General features: G+C 53.9%; 1 protein-coding gene across 1 annotated transcript in view; it reads left to right on the forward strand.

The window, feature by feature from the left end:
• Window positions 1-20,218, forward strand: part of COL27A1 (collagen type XXVII alpha 1 chain) — a 133,207-nt gene that overhangs the window by 20,326 nt on the left and 92,663 nt on the right. Inside the window, exons 6-10 of the mRNA XM_032595523.1 lie at window positions 8,551-8,604; window positions 10,019-10,072; window positions 18,537-18,581; window positions 19,216-19,269; window positions 19,738-19,782. Of these exons, the coding sequence (XP_032451414.1) occupies window positions 8,551-8,604; window positions 10,019-10,072; window positions 18,537-18,581; window positions 19,216-19,269; window positions 19,738-19,782 (252 nt within the window). The remainder of the gene's footprint in view (window positions 1-8,550; window positions 8,605-10,018; window positions 10,073-18,536; window positions 18,582-19,215; window positions 19,270-19,737; window positions 19,783-20,218) is intronic.

Here is a 20,218-nt window from a genome sequence, read left to right on the forward strand (position 1 = left end):
GGCAGCTCCCGTGGAGACTTCTTCTTTGCACAGGGCTCAGGTCTCCCAGGCCATGGGCTACGTCGCGATGTCGAGGACCCACAGCTGTTCCAAATCACCGGGTCTGCTCAGGAACACGCTTTTCTTGGTCTGGCTGGGACCATCCGGTCCTCCCCACTCCTTCCAGCTTCCAGATTGATCCCTGGCTTCTATGGGAGCAGAGGCTCCTTCTCCGGCCCATGCTGACCCCACACTGCAGGGCCTCAGCCCCAGGCCCACGGCAGCCCTGGTCTGGCCTGCAGCCCACGCCCTCTCATCCAGCCGATAGGTGTGCTGAGGCAGGAGGGGGCCCCTCGGCTGCTTCTCCCTCCATTTTGAGAAGCAGCCCTGGGTGCGGTGAGTGAGGCTCGTATCTAGCAGGTGACTCTGCCTCCTGCCACATAGAGCTGGGATGAATGGACTCAGGGTCTCCTGGACAGGATTCCAGCCTGCTTCTGCACGTAACAACTAAGGGTGTGGGTTCCAGAAAATACACTGGAATAAGAGGCTGCTTCTTCCACGAGTGCTTGCATAAAACTCCAAGGGGGAGTCATGCCCTTTGCCGGCTACCTGGCCTGGAGCCCAGGGGTGAGCAGAGGTGGCCCCAGGACAGGCCAGTTGGGTGGGCGCCCCCAGTTCGCTGGGCTTGGATCCTGGGCTGCGCTTGATCTGTGGTGTGGCCAGGACAAGGTTAGAGCGGAGGCCCTCCCTGGATGGAATTCCTGACTCAGCTGAAGACAATGCTATGGATCTGCACCAAGGGTGTGATTCTGGGGAGAGGATCCTCACTGTGTCCCAGATCCCCCTTGGGCCTGGGAGGTGACCTGATGGGACTGTAGGGCCGGCCTCCCGCAGGCCCTGGGCCGGCTCCTCCTCTTCCATATGATGTTGGCTTCTAGAGCCGCCCCTGGGGCCACCCATCCATTCGTCTTCCTTCAGTCAACAAACGTTTATTGAGCACCTACTATGTGCTCAATAATTGATAGGAAAATCAGGAAGGTCTGCCCACGTGACAGGGAGCCTCCACTTTGTCTGGATGGGTCACTGTGCATACATTGTTTCAGTGGGTTGATGGAGCCGTCAGGAGCTTATGGTCTTGTAGGATGAAGACTGAGGGGTGGGAGAGTCAGGTGGATTGAGCGGAATCAAGAAAGGGAAGAAGAGCAAAGGAAGGACTTCATGCCTCTTGAGGTCACAAAAGGCCAAGGTGACTTTCCCGAGTTACTGGCAATGACCAGCAGGGACAGGACTATATTTTGGATCCTTGGGTTTGCCCGCTGGAAGACACTTGTCAGGGCCGCTGCAAGCCAGAGCCAAGGTTCAGCCCAACCCGCCTGCCCTAGGCCCCAAGGCTTACCCATGTGCCCATATACCCATATACCCCACGCTCAAATCTACCAAGGAGACGGAGGGTCAACCCCCACATGGAGTCGAGATCAAGGGCTTTGGGAATGAGGCAGAGAAGCCAGCACCCTGGGAGGATGGCATTGGCTGACGTTTAGAGGCCCAGTGTTGAGTCATTGGATTGATTCGTGGAGCCAACCAACCCACAGTTGTTGCTGCAGGGAAGGGCAGTGATTAAGAGCACAGACTCTGGAGCCAGATGATCGAAGTTCACATCCCAGCTCTGTCGTCTCCTAGTTCTGTGACTCTGGGTACATCATTTCTGCTTCCCGTGCCTCAGTTTCCTCCTCTAGCAAATGGATGAGAGTAGCTGCCCCCTTGAGTTGTCACAAGGAGTAACTGAGTCACTTAGAGCAGTGCTGGCCTGTGGCAATGCTACGGGAGGGTCAGCTGTCAGCACGTGCAAGGTGTTGGGCCAATGTTGGGGCAACAGCAAGTGCAGTCCCTGCCCTTGCGGAAACAAGCTAATCACACTGGTAAATGCAGAATTATGCCATGATCAGGGTTCCACATGAGAAGCACGGGCTGCTCCGATGCCTAGCCCAGTGGGGATTGGTCTGGTCTGGGAGGGGAGGTGTGCCTTTCCGGAGGGCAGACGGGCTGAACTAAGGTCTGAGGTGCAGCGGGTGACAAGACACAGAGGCAGGGGGTGGCTGGGGAGGGTAGCAGGCCTGGTAGGCGGTGGTAGGACTTTTGGACTTTAGCCAAGGAGCGATAGGAATCCGTGAGCAGGGTTTTGGCAGAGGTGACATGATCAGATGAGGTCTGTAAAGGCCACTCAGGCAGCCTGAGAAGCAGGGCTGAGAAGCTGGTGGGGAGGTCTGGAGCTGGGCATGCTGATGGGCCGTGGTGCAGTCAGGTGGGATGCAGGGCTGGGGGCAGGTGAGGGGCTCTGGGACAAAAGCAGGTGGGGCTCCAGCCATGAAGAAAACTAGAGCTGTCCATGCCAGAGGCTCAGGGCCCCCCGGCCCACTCTTCCGGGTGTGTGGTGGCTCCATCCCTCTTGTGGATTACCTGGGATTATTACGGGCCCTCGGGCACTGGGGGCGGAGAGGCAGGCAGGAAGGAGCAGACCTGGTGACCCAGGCAGCTGCTGGTGGAGCTGGCGGGAACCGGGGTGGAAGCAACCCTACAGCGTTCTCAGGCCCCAGCTCCCGCCTTTCCCCCTTCCTCTGATGATGGAGTGGGGCATGCTCAGTAAGGAAAATGTGGAATAGTCTAGAAAGTATCGAGAAGAAAGTAAACTCCCTGCAATGGCCCTGCCCAGTGATAAGCGCTGAGTTCATTTTGAGGACTGGGCCAGGGACTGGCCGAGAGCTTCACATACTTTGTAGGGCACGTGTTATTACCCCCGTTTTCCAGATGAAAAAACTAAGGTCCAAGTGGCTAAGTAACTTGCCCAGAGTCACATTTCTGAAAAGTGGCAGAGACGGGATTTGGACCCTCTACTGCCTAAGTCCAAAGCCTGCAGGTACTTTTAGCTACGAGGCAATTTTGCTCCACAGCTAGCTCTGTGTCCTTCCTTTGTGGATTAACGTATATTATGTATGTTAACATATCCATATATAACACATACAATTTTTACTTACTTTATTTTTTAATGTTTATTTATTTTTGAGAGAGAGAAGGAGACAGAGCGTGAGAGGGGTAGGAGCAGAGAGAGAGGGAGACACAGAATCTGAATCAGGCTCCAGGCTCTGAGCAGTCAGCACAGAGCCCGACGCAGGGCTCAAACTCATGAACTGTGAGATCGTGACCTGAGCTGAAGTCGGACGCTTAATTGACTAAGCCACCCAGGAGCCGCACATATATAACATATACTAATCAAACTGCATACATACACACACAAAGATATAGATGTACATACACATACATGCACACATACATGTAGGTGAATAATTTCAAATGTGCCCTGTACCCAAGAGCTTTATGTGTTCCACTGTTATTTTGCTAGCAATTGCCTTCTAGAAAGATTGAACCAATTCATGCTGCTGCTAGCATCAGAGGAGGGTATTTTAAAAAGATAATTTATTCTTGTTTTCACTTCATTGATCATTGAGAAGAATGTGTTTCTTACATCTGTTTTCCATTTGTATTTTATCATTTACAAAGTGGTTTATCTGGAGGGTTGGGATGCTGTCCTTTGTTATGGATTTGTAAAATTATTTCTATTTACATACTAAGATTAGGAAGGCTTCGTCTACCTTACAAATATTTTCCAGTTTGGCTGCTTGCCTCTTCAGAGTATTCATGATGATATTCACGAAGAAAAGTTTTATCTATTTTTTTTGGACTGACGATCACAGCTCACACTTACTAGGAACTTATGTCAGATAGTTGGAGAGGGTTCCACCCGTATATAAAATTTATTGTTCTTTATTTAAAAAAATTTTTTTTAATGTTTATTTATTTCTGAGACAGAGAGAGAGCATGAGTCAGGGAGGGGCAGAGAGAGAGGGAGACACAGAATCAGAAGCAGGCTCCAGGCTCTGAGCTGTCAGCACAGAGCCTGACACGGGGCTCGAACTCACAGACGGCGAGATCACGACCTGAGCCGAAGTCGGACGCTCAACCGACTGAGCCACCCAGGCGCCCCATATTGTTCTTTACTTTTGTACGCAGACATTTCTTTCCTACCACATGATCAGATAGGTATTCATTTATATTCCTAGTCATTTCATGGTATCATTTGTATCTTTAAAAAATTTTTAAACCATCTGGTATTAATCTTCATGGGGGGCTGGTATGAGGTGGGGTTGTAACTTTATTTCCCCCCCCAATATTAACCATTTATTAAGTAACCTTGACTCTACTGATTATTATATGACAGACCAGGGTCTATCCCTGGCCATTCAAGTATGTGTCATTGCTCTGCTTGTATATGTTTTGGTTAAATACTATTTTATGTGACATCTACAATCTTTACTCTATGTGCCTTCCTCCCTGTCTCCCCGTTCTTTGAAAATATTTCTGGCTGTTTATTCTGTCAGATGAACTTTATGCTCATCTTAATCATTTCCTTAAAAAACACCCTGGGGGTTTTATTGGAATTGCGTTAAATGTGTCTATTAATTTGTGAGGAATTGACATCTTTAAAATATCATGTTTTCCTGTCTAAAACCATGACATGCCGTCTCATTTGGTTGCCTTTTTTAACCATCTCTTAATAAACTATTATAGCTTTTATTGCATAAGACCTGCACAGCTCTGGTTTATGCGTAGAAATTCTGTATTTTTGTTGTTGCTATGAATGAAATATTTTCCCCATTCTATTTTCTAGCTGGCTGTCAGCTTTTGAATAGGACTGTTGACTTTTGTATTTTTGTCCTTTTTGTGTTTATTTTATAACCATGCCCTGTACTGAATAATCTTATTGATTTTAATAGTATTTCTGTTGGTTCTCCTGGATTTTTTAGACAGGCACTCATACCATTTGCAAAAACGGGACATACTTTTGTCTCCTTTTCCTCAAAGGCGAGTTGTCTCATTTGTTTTTCTTGCCCTATTGCATTGGCCTGAACTTCTAAATGCATGATGCCCGTGTTATTTTTAGAGGAAGCCAGTCTGAGCCAACCCTAGCCCTAGAGTTGTCTCTTGGGATTCTAATCACTCATGTGCTCATTTGTGAAATATTTTATGATGCCTCCTCTGGGCCAGGCCCTGTGCTGGGTACTTGGATTAGAGATGACTTACATGGGGCATTTCTGGCCCAGAATTTCCCAGTCCTTCGTGATGTGTCCCTTCTTTGTGTCAGCCCCTCTCTAGACCTCAGCCACTCAGAGCCCTCTGTTCTCTCTACTTCCCAACCCTACCTGCAGAAAAGGAGCTCAACATAGTTACCACCCCCACTATATTTGTAGCATTTATGGGTGAGGATATACCTTTCCATCTGTCTTCTAGTTCTCAGAGGCTCTGTTAACTAGTCCAGATGGAGTACTATTCCCCACACAGAACGGGAAAGGGGCTTGCCCAAGGTCACACAGGCTCGTTGGCCGGAGAGCTGGGTTGGCAACAAGGCTCTCATCCTCACCAATGGGTAAGCAATTAATTAGACTTTATAGATTCCTTCTATTTCTCACTGGGGAATCTCCATGAGTCTGGCTGGGAAGCCATAGTCTTCTCCATCCCATAAGTCACACATGCACCTGACTAGGGATGCCTCGAGCATCCCTGCAGCTAAAACTTCATCTGTCTCCCTCCTTGTCTCCCTCCAGCCTGAGCTTAGCTGGAACTCCCTTTAGGAATTTCCTGTCAGTCTGGGTCAAGTTCTCCCTGACTTCCTCCTGTACTCCACTTAGCACTGGGTGGTAGTGTTTTCATCTGCAGTGAAGTGAAATGTAAAGAGCTTGGTCTCAAGAACCAGACTGCCCGAGTCTAAATCCCATCTACAAATTGTCTGACTTTGGACAAGTCACTTATCCTCTGTGCCTTAGTTTCCTCATCTGTGAAATGGGGATGGTGATTGTTGCTACCTCACAGATTTATGTGTCCGGGGCTCAGAAGAGCACCCAGAAAATGCTAGTGCCTGTAATGATAACAGGCACTCTTTATCATTACTCGTCTCTGGTTTCTCCCTCGAGAGTCCCCCATGGACATGAACTGGGTCTTGTTCCCCACTGCGGTTTTCCCTGTCTTTACCCCAAGACTTGGCTCAGAGTAGGTGTTCAGTATGTATCTATATTTGTAGCTATTGTACTGGGGCAAGGATTATGTCCCAAGCGCTGCCCTAGCTGCTCATGATGCAGAGAGAAATCTATAAAATGGCCCAGGTGAGCAACCCGGACAAGGGAGCAGGTCTGTCACCTCGTGGGGTCTCAGTTCCACCTTTTATGAAGTGAAGAACAGGATACACGAAAACCCACCCCTGACTGCATTTCAAGCCCAGCTCCTCTCCGAGCTACAGACTGAGGTGGGCAAGGGCGGGGTGGGGGAAGCTGCTGTCCTTTTTTGGCCATTGGAATCCTTGGTAGCCCTGAGCCTGGCCTTGCACTTGCACCATGGACATAAAAGGCATCGGAGCAGGGCTCGTGAGAAGCCAAGGCTGGGAGACTGTGTGTGAGGGGTGGCCCGTGTGGGGTGGGGGATCCCGGAGGGTGGGATCTGTAGAAGTGACCTGCAGGGACCCAGGTGGGCAGAGAGCTGGCGTTCCAACGGGAGGGGCCAGTCTCCCGCCTGGGGCAGCTGCCATTTGGTCAGAGGGAGTGCGGGAGAGTCGTCCGAGCTTCTTATCCGAGTAAGTGAGTGCTTTGAAGTCAGACAGACCGGGCGCTAGCTGAACCTGGGAAGGCCTCACCTCTTACCTGTGTGTCACCGCAGGCTGTGACCCAGCCCCTCCGAACCCGTGTCTCGATCCTGAATTGCAGCAAGTGGGTGTTAAGAGGTCTAATGGACACAGTACCGGGCACGGAGTAGGTGTGCTGTGAATGACCTTCTCTTCCCTCTTTAAGGCTCTGTCCAGTTCAAATGTGGCAATGTCTTGTGGAGAGTGGCTGAGTCAGGATTTGGAAGGGCTGAGTTCTGATGAAGAAAGGAGCCAAGTGGGAATTAATTAAAGTTGGCCAAACCACCCCTCCCATGTGTCACATCCATTATCTCACTGGCTCCTTGCCAGGAAACCTAGGACGCTGGTGGATATGTGTGTGTGTGTGCATGTGTGTGAGCACCTGTGCGCGAGAGAGTGTGTATGCATATGCCTGTGCACGGAAGCGTGCACGTATGTGCGTGCACCCATGTGCATGTCTGAGTGCGGGTGCATGTGCCCTCCCGCACGTGTGTGTCTGTGTCTGTGTGTGCGTGTGTCCTGGGAAGCCCCCATTTTAAGGCTCAGAGCAGTGAAGTGACTTGCCCGAGGGGCCTCTGGGATTCCGTGCCTTCGCCCCAGGACTTCTGACTCAGGGCCCAGCCTGGGGAGGGAGCGTGGGAGTGAGCGTGAGGGACAGGGATCAGGGGTTCTTGGAAGGTGACATCAGGGTGGACCAACTCTCCAAAGGACTGTTTTCTGAGTAATTTAGCCATGTTGGGCCAAAGGAGCAGGCTGGCAGCCAGGAGCCCTGTAGGAGATGCAGCTGGAGAGCTCCACGGGCCCTTTCCCTCAGCCCCAGGCTCTTGGGAGCCAGGATCCTCACGATGGGGACGCTTCCGTATGCTAGACACAAAGGGTGCTTGTCTCTGCCCGGGCACCCTCTGCTCACTGGCCTCTCCCCAGTTTACCGTCTTTTCTAACTCATCGGGTCCCAGGACATCCCAGAACACAGACCTGGGAATGACGACTTCAGGGGTCTTAGCTCCACCAGTGCCTCATCTTGGGGCCTCAGACAGTCCCTTTCCTTCTCCTAGTCTCAGTTTCCCCAAGTGTATCGGGGAGTGACAGCGCTTCCCTCGCCCGCTTCCTCAGGCTATTGTGAGGATCTCATGAGATGAGGGCTTTGCGAACGGTAGAGGGCAACGCACAGATGTAAGTGGGTGTTACTGCACTGACCCTCGGTAATTAGAGAATAGCAAGGTGAGCATACTGGAAATTCAAGGAGAATCGGTCATGCGTCTTAGATGTGTCTCTCAGAAGCGGTCTGAGAGCTCAGGGGAGCAAGCCCGGAGGCGGTCTTAGCAATACACACATGCAAGGACTCGGCACCCAGAGATCTACTGGTTGGTTGGGGAGGACACGTTCAGGCTGCGTCTTGAAGAATGTCTATGGCTTGGTGAATGAGGGTCCAGGACTGGCTTTCTAGGTGGGGGTAACTGCCTGAGCAATGACCGGGCAGCGGGGAAGCACAGGGCATGGCTGAGGGTGGGCTGTGGTCTGGCGAGGAGAAGAGGGACCCTGTCTGTGGGTTTGGCTGCTGGAAAGAGAGCCAGGTCTGCAGAGGAGGGGTGGGACCAGACGACAGAAGATGTGGGACACACAAGGAGGAGTTTGGATGTGTCATCATGCAGTCAGTAGGGAGCTACGGAAGGTGTTAGCACAGGGAGGAATTGAACTGGAGAAGACCCCACTGGAGGTGTGTGAGCCGCGGTTGGGGGGACGGATGGGAGGGCATTTTAGTAGGAGGCAAGGCTTTGAGCAGAGCTTGTGGGGAGCTGGCCTCTCTAGATGACTTGGTGGCCAAAGTGGAATTGTTTTTGTTTCAGGGACAGAAAGGGGACCCAGGGCTCTCACCAGGAAAGGCCCACGATGGGGCAAAGGTAGGTTTCCAGGGACCCCAGCATTGAGGGAAGCGGGGGAGAGGACAGTAGGGAAACTGCCACGCCCTGGCAGAGACCGCCGTGTGACAGAGGCAGGGGTGGGAAGTGGCGAGGGAAGAGTGTGGTTTGGTGTTTGCGTTGAAGTCCTTCAGCTGTCCCCATGCCAAACCCAAGGTCTTTCCCTGCACCTTCTTTGGGGCTGCAGCCAATAAAGCCAACAAAAGATTTGGCCTATGGACAAACCCTTGGTGAGTGACCTTTTGTGTAATGCCCTGCATTTCTGCGGGGCCCTCCAGGTGACCCTTGGCATCCAGAAGCTTCTTGGGAGCATACAGCCAGGAAGCTTCCAACAGACATTCAGACTCCCCTCTGAGGTTAATTCGGGTGGACAGGTCTGTGGATTTCTAGGAGGCGGGCCAGAGATTCAGGGCTCCCTAGCTCTGAGGGGCCATGAGACCAGAGTTTCTCGGGGAAGAGAGAACACTTAGGCCAGAGGACTTCATCTATCCCTGAAGCACTCCCCTCCATAAACTGATTAAGGAGCCTGAAGGAGCACAAGACAGGTAGGAACAGGGGAACCCAGACTTTAAGGACCCCCCGCACTGAGACATACGTATCTTGGAAGGAACACGCGAGTCTGTCTGGCTTCCTTCTGGACACAGCCCAGGAGCCCTCCTGATGGACAGAACACTGCTTCTCAACCCAGCCCCCTGTGCTCGGCCACACAGAAGAGGCAGCTGCCTTTGATTTCCCCAAGAGAACAGTGGCTCATTCCTTCACACCCTCCCTGATAATTGTTTCATTCAGCAAACATTTACTAGGTACAGACATCCACATCCATGCCCATTTGCTCCTCATTGAAACCTCGTCATACGGGACCGATGGGCCCAGCTTGCAGATGAGAAAACAGAGGCCTCAGAGGCCTTTGCTGGAGGTCACACAGCTGGTCAGGTGCAGAGCAGGATTTGTAGCCGGGTCTGACAAAGTCCAGGGGCCCGGGCTTCTCTCTTGCTCCTGGGTTGTCTGTTCTCTGGTCTCATGGCAGAAGTGCCCCCTACTGGGTGATTACCTTGCCCAGCATGGATGAGGAATGGGCAGAAGGGAAGGTGTCTCAGGAATGCAGAGAGGGCAGATCGGAACGGGACAGACAAGTTGTGTGTCCCCTGGGGCAGTGGTTTTCAAACACGGTTTTAGCAGCACGCCTTTCCCTAAATGCTAGCTTGTGCCAAAGTCCAGTGTATGGAGTAGGTCAAGTGGAGTGACTGGGTTGGTGGGGAGGGGCTGGGGATCTGCCCACTCGGCCGCCCTCACGCCCCTCAGAGGCCTCTGGGCCTCCAGGAATCCTGTTCGCAGACAGCTGGCCATACGAGGGCACTCCCGTCCCCTGCCTCACCCCTTTGTCTGTGTTTTGCAGGGCGACGTGGGCTTGCCTGGGCTCTCTGGGAATCCAGGACCTCTTGGACGAAAGGTACACCTTGGTTTCAACGCTTTGCTTTGTCCAGCGGGTTTTCTCTCTAGCTTCCCAGCTTCTCAGCTTCTCTCACCTTCTGGGACTGACAATGCTAGTGCCTATTCCAGAAAGTCCTCCTGGAGCCCCAGCCTGTAGGCCAGGAGCCTCCACTCTGCTCCGGGACCCTTGGCCCATCTTAGTTATGTTCCGCCTCTCCAAGTCTAGCCTCACCGACCAGGGTGTACGAATCTGGTGTGTCACTCTCCCTGATGAGCCGAACACAGGGCCTGCGCGTAGTAGGTGTTCAGGAAACGGGGGTGGTGGGGGTGGATGATGTAGGTCAAGGGTCCACTGCTGTTTGCAAGATCGCTGATGGGGTTTCCAGTGGGCACATCGGCCTATAGCCGTGTCTTCAGCTTCCGCCCTGGCTCCCAGCTGTGGCTGCAGCCACCCTGTCTCTGGGCCATCTGGTTCTCACCTGGACAGATGTGGTATCTCCTGGCTCCGTCTTGTCCTTGCTCTGAGGGTCCCTGTGGCACAGGGGGACTTGGAGTATCACGTCCCCTGCATCCCCTTCACCCTCCGCGGCCAGAGCAGGCCACGCCATGAATCTGAAGAGGCCAGACCCAGACAGGAGTCCGTGGCTGTCTGTGAGCTGGGGAAACATGGTATTTTCTGGCTCAGAGAACACAGAGGGACTCCCTCTCCCCACTCGCTTCCCCTCCATGCTCCAGTACTTTCTGATGGATGAGGTGTGAGTGGAAAAGTCTCTTTCCAGCACCGGCTCATAAAGCAGCCAGTGGTGGTCTTGCTCTGCGTGGGGGTGGGAGTCCAGCAGAGGTGGCAGGAGATGGGAAAAGCAGACTAGACCAGCTCCTGCCTGGGTTCCAGGGCTCCCTGCTCTCGGCAGATGTCTGAGGGGGCCCAGAGCCCCCATCCGAGTGGGACCAGCTTACCTGAGAAGGGAGAGGCGTCTTTTCTAAGCTGAGGACGAGCCTCCGTGCGATTGGAAAACTGGCAAAGCCATTTACGCCGAGCCCCTCAGGCCCTGGCTGAGGCTGACACGCAGGAGTTTGGTCTGTGGCAGACCAGGGTCACCTGCTTGTGGAGGGAGGTGGGCAGAGCATGGGGCAGCGCGGGTCCCAAGGCAGGGACCCCTGACCAAGTGGTGGGAGCCGGGGAGGAGGACCGATGGGCTAGAATAGCACCTAGAAACGTCACTGTTGGTGAGCACTCTCTCCTCCCAGGAGCGTCTTTGGTGACAACAGCAGCCACTTCGTCCTGATCCTCTTGCGTGGCTTTCCTGCATCATCTCGAGTGGGGAGCCTTGGGGAGAGGGGACATCAGTGGGTGAGGGGTGAAGTCAGCGTTCCGTTTGCTCACCAGCACATTAAATGTGGTTGTCACCTCAGTGTGACGCCAGTTATCCTATTTATTCATTTATTTAACAGCATTGGTAGAATGCTTATTCCGTGGCAGGCAGGATGCAAGGCATGGGGCGGGGGGGGGGGGGGGCTGAACAAATAGACAAAAATCCCTGTCCTCCCCAGAGCTTGCGTCCCTGTGTGTGTGACAGGGAGACAGATAATAAAAAGAAAAACAGTAAAAATAGAAGGACAAATGGCGAATGGGCAAAAATCGGCAGGAGGAAGGGAGTTCGGGTTAGGGGGGTTCCCATATTCAATAGTGTGACAAATTAGAGGGTGTGCAAAGAGGGACTGTCCTTGGTCATATCGATGTCTCACAATAGCTTCCAAGAGTTAAAGCCGTATTATGCCTATTTACAGCTGAGAAAACCGAGGCTCAAATAGACATTCATTCATTCATTCATTCATTCATTCATTCTTCCAATCAGTTAGCAAATATAGATGTAGGCACCAGGCCCCATACTGACCCTGGGAATGAACTCATCGAGGGCCTCATGGAGAATGAGGTCTATAACGGTGCTTCTCAGCCCCATTGTGCCTTAGAACCAGTGGGGGGGCTGTGGACCCCACCGCACGGATTCTGGTTCATTTGGTGTGAATGCGACCCAGGTACAAGATTCCTAGCTGCAGCTGAGACCGAGGGCCACTGATTTAATGGAAATACCTTCTAGGGTCGCTAAGCCGCAGAGCTGGGATTTGAACCCAGGTCTCTGACCTTCAAGCTCTTTCTGTCTGCACAACGCTGATTGAAATAGCTTCTCAAATAAGAGTGGGACCATCAAGTGACAAAGAACCTCCCCACCTGAGAAGGGTCATTTGCCTGCCGTCCAGCTTGCTGAAGGCCTTTGCTGGACCAATTCCCACGGGCTGGGCAGGCCCGCAGACCAGGCCAGAGAGACCCGGACGGAACCCAGCTCTGTCCCCTCTCCTGCTGTGCGAGCTTGGGCAAGTGGCCTCACGTATCTGGGCCTCGGCTGCGTCAGGGAGTGGTCGGGATTCAGGGAGAGAGGCTGGATGAAACGAGATGTCCCATCTGGCATGGGGCCAGTGCTCGGTAGGCACCACACACCAATTTGTTGAATGAACAAATGATCGTGATGACCACGAAGGAAAAACACCGAGGGTCTTGCCCCTCTGGTCCCATCCATCATCTAGCCTGGTTACCAGGTAACCCCGCTCCGCTAGTCAAGAAGGCTACCAGACCCCCATTTGCACCTTGGGAGGGCGGAGTCCTGTGCCGTCCCTAGTCTCACCCTCCTGCTTTCTTCCCTTAGAGCAGCGCTTCCCAGCTGGGGTGATGTGGCCCCCCGCCCCGGAGGACAGGTAGCGATGTCTGGAGACAGTTTTGGTCATCAGAGCTGGGAGGGGGAGGCTACTCACGGGTGGAAACCAGGGAGGCTGTTGAATATCCTACGATGCACAGGACAGCCTCACAGCCTCCACGGCAGAGACTCACAGCCCACAGTGGCCGCGGAGCCGAGGCCGAGAGCAACTCTGTGGCGTAGAAGCCCTTCTCCCGATCCGACGTGCCCTGGACCTCCCTGCCTCCCTGCCCTTGGCACGCTCTCTCTTCCACACTCGTCTTCACGCCTCTGTCCCTCGACCCTGTTCTCAAACACCGTCTTCTCCAAGAGCGCCTCCCCAGCACCCCCAGGCAGAAATCACGCCTCCGCCCTCTGACCATCCAGCCCATCTTCTCAGCCCCTTTGGAACTCCGGCAGGAGACTCACTGGTGTCCTTGGCACATTGTCAGCTGGAGCAAGTGCACAGAGGACCTGTTCATCCTTGTTTCCTTGTGTGGGGCTTAGCACAGTGCCGGACACACGCATCTGCAGGCCTCGGGATCTTTCTTAACACATGGCCCCACGTAGACGTGACTCATGGCAAAATTGATACTCAGTTGAAACTTGCTCCCGGCTCCCTCTTGCAGCCGTCACCCTGCCCACGGGCCTTCCTGATGCCCCCTGACTTGGCCACTTCCATGCAGAGCCCCTGCCAAGAACCTTCTCCAGGCTCCCCTGCTGCTGGGCTGCCCTGGGCTTCTGGGACCCCTGCCCACTGCTCTACTCCTGTTCTGCTGTCCAATCCAGTGCCTCCTTCAAGCCCGTTTGCAATGCCACTCCTTTCAGTTGGCCGTCTACACTGTCCTAGCACGTGGTGCTTCTCCCTCATTCCACTTAATATGTGTTACCTTCTAGAAGGTAGGGAGTGAGGTTGTTTTGCTCGCCAGTGTATTCTTAGTGCGTAACACAGGGTCATCCTTGGGGCTCAGCAAACCTTAGTTGAATGAATGGACCAGTGGATGAATGCGTGAGCCATACAGAAATCGTGTCTTCCTGCCCGACCCGTCTCAGGTACCCCCTGAGAAGACTTTGCTGTCAGATGCCTGGCTGTGTCATGAGGGACTGTGCTTTTGGACAAACCACACATTTTTGAATCTTATAACTTTTGAGCCAACACAATGCTTTATGATTTTTTTTTAATGTGTATTTATTTTTGAGGGACCGAGTGCGAGTGGGGGAGGGGCAGAGAGAGAAGGAGACGGAATCCGAAGCAGGCTCCGGGCTCCGAGCTGTCAGCACAGAGCCCGATGCGGGGCTTGAACCCACAAACCGTGAGATCATGACCTGAGCCGAAGTCAGATGCTAAACCGCCTGAGCCTCCTAGGCACCCTAACGCAATGCTTTAAGAGGCCAGCTGGGGAAACTGAGGTTCAGAGAGGAGCAAGGACTTGGCCAGTACCGTGTAATGAGTCGCTCTGCCTCCTGGCATGTTTCTTCCTCGCTGATCCTTTCTGTTAAATGGGGCTGTGTCTGCTGAGGCGATAGAGAAGTTTCGTGAGGAGTTTGCCAGAGTGCTAAGCAAGTATGGTGAGTTCCATTTTACTGCAGGAGAAGCTGGGACCTTGCACACACTGAGGTGGAGCCCGGAGGAATGGCTGAGGTCTAGGCACGCGTTGCTCCCCAGGACCCCCAGGCAAAAGCAGGACCCCCCGCCTCCCCCCTCCCTGCCCAAAGCCCAAATAGCATCCCGGCCGACGGGGAGACTGTCTGCAGCAACAGTGAGGTGATGTCTGGTTTCTCCTTGTGCATTGTAAGCAATGATTAATCTGGCTCCCCAACCAAAATATAGACCGAGTTCTATTATAAACACGGGTCCTGTGGAGACCCGCCTGCTGGGCAGCCAGAGGCCCCTTACAGATTCCGTGGTCCCTGGAGCTCCCCCGAAGCATCTGCTCTCCCCTAGTACCAGCCACGCACCTATCGCACACGGGAAAATCACTGCCCGTGGGTCCACCTTGCGGTTACTGCCCACCCCGTAATTGCTGGGGCCCAGGAGAAGATAATGGCTTAGATTCTTCCAGGTCCTGGGGCCCTGTCATTTGAAGCTATTTGGCTGGCCCCAGCTTGGTAAACAGTGTCAAGGTACTTCCAGGGAGCATAGGAACCTCCCCCACCCTCACCCCATGCCTTGGCTGTGCTCAGTCTCTGCTGCTCTCAGCCAGACAGGAGACATGGGTGTTCACGACAATGTTCAAGGCCCTTTAGGGTGCGATGATTGGGACAGACCTAGGAATCGTGGCCTTTTGGACAAAGCACAACCCAGTGGGTCTCGAGTCCTAGGGAACAGTCTGGGCTTGGCCATAACTTGCTAAGTAACCTTGGCCAAGTCCCTTCCCCCTGGGAAGTTTCTCAGGCCTGTCCAATGACAAAGGTGGTCAAATTGATGGCTTAGGTCCCTTTCACCTCAGATATTCCAGGGTTCCATGACCGTCTTCTGTCCTAGTAATGCTGTAATGATCCATATGCTCTATCCCGGGGACGAGGGTCTCTAAGGGGGTCTTTCCTCGTGTGGCCCTGTGGCTCTTCTAGGTGGGCCTTGGGCCTCGGTAAGTATGTCTTATCCCATGATTGGGTGGTTAGGATATAGAGATTGGAGTCGCAGCCTGGCATTCCCCCTGGGAAGCTGTGTAGCCTCAGGAAAGTCTCTTTACCTCTCTGAGTCTGTTTATTCATCTGGCAAGTGTGCCTTGTAATTCTTACCTGCTAGGGGGTGATTGCAAGGAGTTGATGAACGGATGTATTTATTTAAGGCTTTAGTACCAGGCCAGGCAAAGGGCAGGTCACTGCCCACGTCCCTGAAGATCATTCATTTCCTTTTTTCTGTGTCCTGAGTAAAGGGTTTACTTGGAATCTTCTGAGATTTCACTGGTGGTCCTTCTCTGCTGAAGTGTTGCTTTCTAGCGATTTCTTTCTGGCTGCAGGGGAAGCCAGAAGAGCTGGTGATGCTCAGGGACTCCCTGGTTCCCTTTCATGGTTCTCTTGGGATCTTTGCCCCGTGATTGCATTGGCTCTTTGCAGCAACCCGAGGCCGGCTGAGAATGGCAGAGTGAGGCTCAGAGAAGGCAGTTGCCTGAGTGGAATCACACAGCCTGAGCTCAAGACTCGATTCCGCTCTTCGTGGGCAGGGCTTTGCTCGCTCTTCCTCGTGTACAAGTTCCAAGTGGAGAGAGGCTAATAAAGGCGACTACATGTGTCATATTATGACACGTCCCTGCTCCAAATCCTCCTGTGAGTTCCTGCCATCCTAATGCCTTCTGCGCTCTGGCTTCTGGCCTCTTCTTAACCACCACCTCCCAGCCTCACCCCTCACCCATTCTGCTCCAGTCACATAGATCTTGTTCTTCCTCAAACCCACCAGAGAGCATTCTTGCCTCAGGTCTTTAGCACCTGCCGTTCCCTCTGCTTGGAACACCTTTCGGCCCAGAACTAGCTCAGCTCATTTATCTCTTCGAGCAGCCTGCCCTGCTGCCCACCTGCTGTCCCACTCTGTCCCCAACACAGCCTCTCTCTGTCGTCTGACTCTGCTCACTTTTCTTCATAGTGCTCGTCACGAGCATGGGTGCACCATTTTTAAAATTTTTATTTTTAATCATGGTAAAAACCATACCACATAAAATTTACCACCTTAACCGTGTTTAATGGTGCAGTTCAGTAGTGCTAAGTACATTCACATCACGGTGGAACCCAACTCCAGACCTTTCCGTCTTGCAAAACTGAAACTCTCTGCCCACGGACACAACAACTCCTTATTTGCCCCTCCTGCAGACATTATCTTTTATATTTATTTGTTTTTATATCACCTTAATTAGACCATAAACTCCATTAAGGCAAAGGATGTTGTCTTCTCACTCACCCCATGCCTACAGTGGTACCAGTGCATGGAAGTTCAGTGTTCGTTGAATAAATGAATGAAATAGGAAGGTCATGATGGTAACAGCAGCTGGTCTTTACAGGGCCCTTGAATTCAACGCCAGACACGGTGCTGGGTACTTTCCACACGTGTCATGTGATCCATAGGCCAACCCTTATATTTCCATTTCCAAAAGATGAAAGCAAGGCTCAGAGAGGTGACCTCAGTGGCTCCAGCTCGTAGGGCCATCCAGTAGCGAGGCAGGATGGTTCCAGATCAGCCCGAAACGAGAGATCTTAGCCACTCTGCACGCGAGCCACCGGCTGCAGCCTATGCTTCTGTTTGCTCAATGGGGGAAAGACCATGTGCCCAGGGTAGAAAACTCTCCCATGTTGCATCAACCTCATGGGCCCCAAATGAGATGTAATCATATCGCTGAGCAGCCCTGAGGTATGAGTAGGTGCAGGAGGAATGCTTGTAAACTCCCCAAACGTCTTGGATCAAACCAACTCTGCTGTTTGTAATTAAGAGTCCTGCTTCCGGGGGGCTTGCGGGTGGTGCTGAGTGTGTGTGTGTGTGTGTGTGTGTGTGTGTGTGTGTGTGTGTAAATGCATGAACTGTACATGCCCGAGGTGGCCTCGGGTGTCAGAAGGAGCCCGCGGTGAGTGTGAACCCTCTGCTTCTTAGCAGTGGGACTCAGAGCAAGTTCTTGGGGCTTAGTTTTCTCCTCTGTAAAATGGAGATGGGAATCCCTGCCTCCCCCTGCCCCGCACCTCGTCTGGCTGTCATAAGGGCCAGAGGAGGTCATGGAGGTGTAGTCTTGGGTGAACAGGAGTGCGCAGAGGGGGTCCACAGGCTTCATCTCGTTTATCACCCTCTGGGGGAGCCGTAGAACGTTGGAGTTCTCAAACACCAGAGCTAACACCCTTGGCTAAGGTCCAGAGAAGGCTAGAAACCCACCAGGGTTGCACAGCAGATGAGGGCTAGTGTCTGAACCAAGCCCTGGGCTCTCTGTGTGAGGGGGCCTAATGGAGATCTGTGTGGCTGCCCTCTCTGAAATGGAAACCCCTGCCTCGTCTTATTTTACAGCTGCTGTAAGGCGATGGAAGCTTGAAGTCTGGGGTTTCCCTTCAGAGAGCCCCTAAGTCTTAGGACATGGCTCGAGTGGTACATCCCTAGGGCCACGTGAAAGCACACACTTGTTTGATTCTCGATCTAGACACCTGGCCGTGGACCACGGGGACAGAGGGTCAGGGTTAGTACTCGCTCGTTGCCGGAGTCCTTCAGGCATTTGGGTGGCCTCTTCCCTCCGGAATGAGAGCTGGGACCAGCGGGTTAATGTATTCTGGTTAATGTATTTGGTCGGTATGTGTGAGATCTTTTCTGATAGGGGGCCTGTGAGGAGGGGCAGGTCTTGACCCAGATCCCAGCATTACATGGTGGTTGAGCATATCCCAGACCTGAAGGTCCTAATTGGCCCACCCATCCCTTGAGAAATCACTCCACCCTGGCTTTGGACGGGCTCACCCCTGTGCAGATTTGGAAAGGATGGTTGGGATACAGCATCACTCCACTACACGTGCCGTATCCCAGTTCCGCTCCCAAAGCCCGCCAAAAGGGCGAACAACTCTACTGATGGCTTCTGGTCTGAGAGCCATTGGTGGCAGAGGAAACCGCAGCAACCTACCAACCTTGATGGACATATGTCCATTCGCTGGTCGCTGAACACACACTGCACCCCTGCCTGACGTCCACAGAGCAGGCAGTGCTGAAAAGGCAGGCAGGGAGGCTGGGCCTCTGCCATCCGGTCCACAGGCCCAGGGGTGCCTTCCCCGGGCTGATGTCGTTTCTTCCCCCCACAGGGACACAAGGGCTATCCTGGACCGGCGGGGCACCCTGGAGAACAGGTGAGGGCCGCGGCCTCAGCTCTGCCCTGTTTGCTCTCCACCCACTCCAGCCCCTGCCTGCCCCTGGCCTCCTCCCCCGGCCCCGTTCCATGAGTGAGCCCCAGAGCCAGGCAGCTCTGCCTCCCATCCTGCTGGGGCCCCAACCCTACCCCACCTCTCCCCCAGCCACAGCTGCCTGAAGGGGCTGGAGTCCACGCCGGCCTGGTGTTGGCATGAGCCACTCGACTCCAGTTAGAGCCATGAATAGCTGGCCTGTTCCGGGCGATGTTAGGGGATATTATACATGTCGCCACGGGGTTTGCAGGAATTTGGGCTGTGCTGGCCCAAGTCAAACAGCAGCCCCTGCCAGCGTGGGAGAGCCAGCCAGGGCTCCTCAGAGCTTTCTCAGTCCTGGGCTGCTAGCACAGGGGGTTTTGTCCTTCTGAGCTGGTCTGACCGGTTTCACAGAGGGGTGGGCTGGGGGGGGGGGGTTGCGGGTTGTGCAGCAGGCTGGTGGCTTCCCCTTCCTCCTGATTCATCTCACATTCCTGCCCTTCTCTTTGTCCATTGTAAGCCTCAGTCTCTCACATTCCCCCAGACTCAGAGCTGGGCAAGGTCCTCTCCTTTCCTTATGTTTCTCTTCGTTCCTTTACAGGGGCAGCCAGGACCTGAGGGCAGCCCAGGGGCCAAAGGTTACCCTGGCAGGCAGGTGCAGTATATGGCTTCTGGAAGCTCGGTGGCCATGGTGGTGTGGAGATGGCCACGGGTGCCCCCCCCCCCCCCAGGCAGAGGGAGGCGGCAGGCTGGGGGCTGAGGAGCTGCGCCCACCGGGTGGGCACTGAAGAAAGGGCTGTTCAGGGGGCTGGACCAAGGAACCCTCTCTTTGAAGGCAGTAGGGCACAGGTTGCTCAAAGAGAACAGAAGAAAGGCCTCTGGTGCTGTGGGGGTGGGGCTCCAGAGGCTCCTCCCACTCAGTCCCCCTCCCCCCCACCTCCGGCCACTCCCTGGGACTCTGACGAAGAGGTGGGGGCCTCAGGGTAAAGACCGCAGGTCTAAGCCCACTCTCCTTCTACAGAGGGGGCAGCTGAGGCCCAGAGGAGACAGGATTTGCCCTGGGTTGTTGGCAGCAGGTAGGACGTTTCCATATGTCCTTGCCCCTCTGTGTTTTATGTTGCAGGGGTTACCCGGACCGGTAGGAGACCCTGGCCCCAAAGGCAGCCGGGTAAGTGGGCTTTGGCAAGTGCCACTCAGGTGGGGCCCTGGGAGGTCAGTACCCGCCCCCCTAGCAGTCCTGATGGGAGGTCAGGGCTGTGGGGTCTCTACACAGTGTCTGCCAGGGGGGCTGGGGCTCTGCCCTCGCACCTGAGTGCTCTCTGGAGAGCAGAGGGCGGCAGGGCGGGCAGGTGATGGGGGATCCTTGAGCCAGGTAAACCGCTTGGCTCTCGTGCCGGGCAGACTGGGCAGCAAAGGTTCTGCTGGGTGCTCGGCCAGGGCCCGGCTGCCACAACCAGGCCCGGGCTGGCCATGCCCCCCAGCACATCCCAAGTGCTAGGGGACCTAAGTTAGGGCTACTTCGTCGCCATTAGAATCCTCAGAGGCCTCTCTCCCGCTCCCCTCCCGACTGAGGTCTGGGGAGACCACCCTCTTTTAGAGAGCAG

This window comes from Lynx canadensis, chromosome D4 (genome assembly GCF_007474595.2).
Source record: "Lynx canadensis isolate LIC74 chromosome D4, mLynCan4.pri.v2, whole genome shotgun sequence".
Classification (NCBI taxonomy): Eukaryota; Metazoa; Chordata; class Mammalia; order Carnivora; family Felidae; genus Lynx; species Lynx canadensis.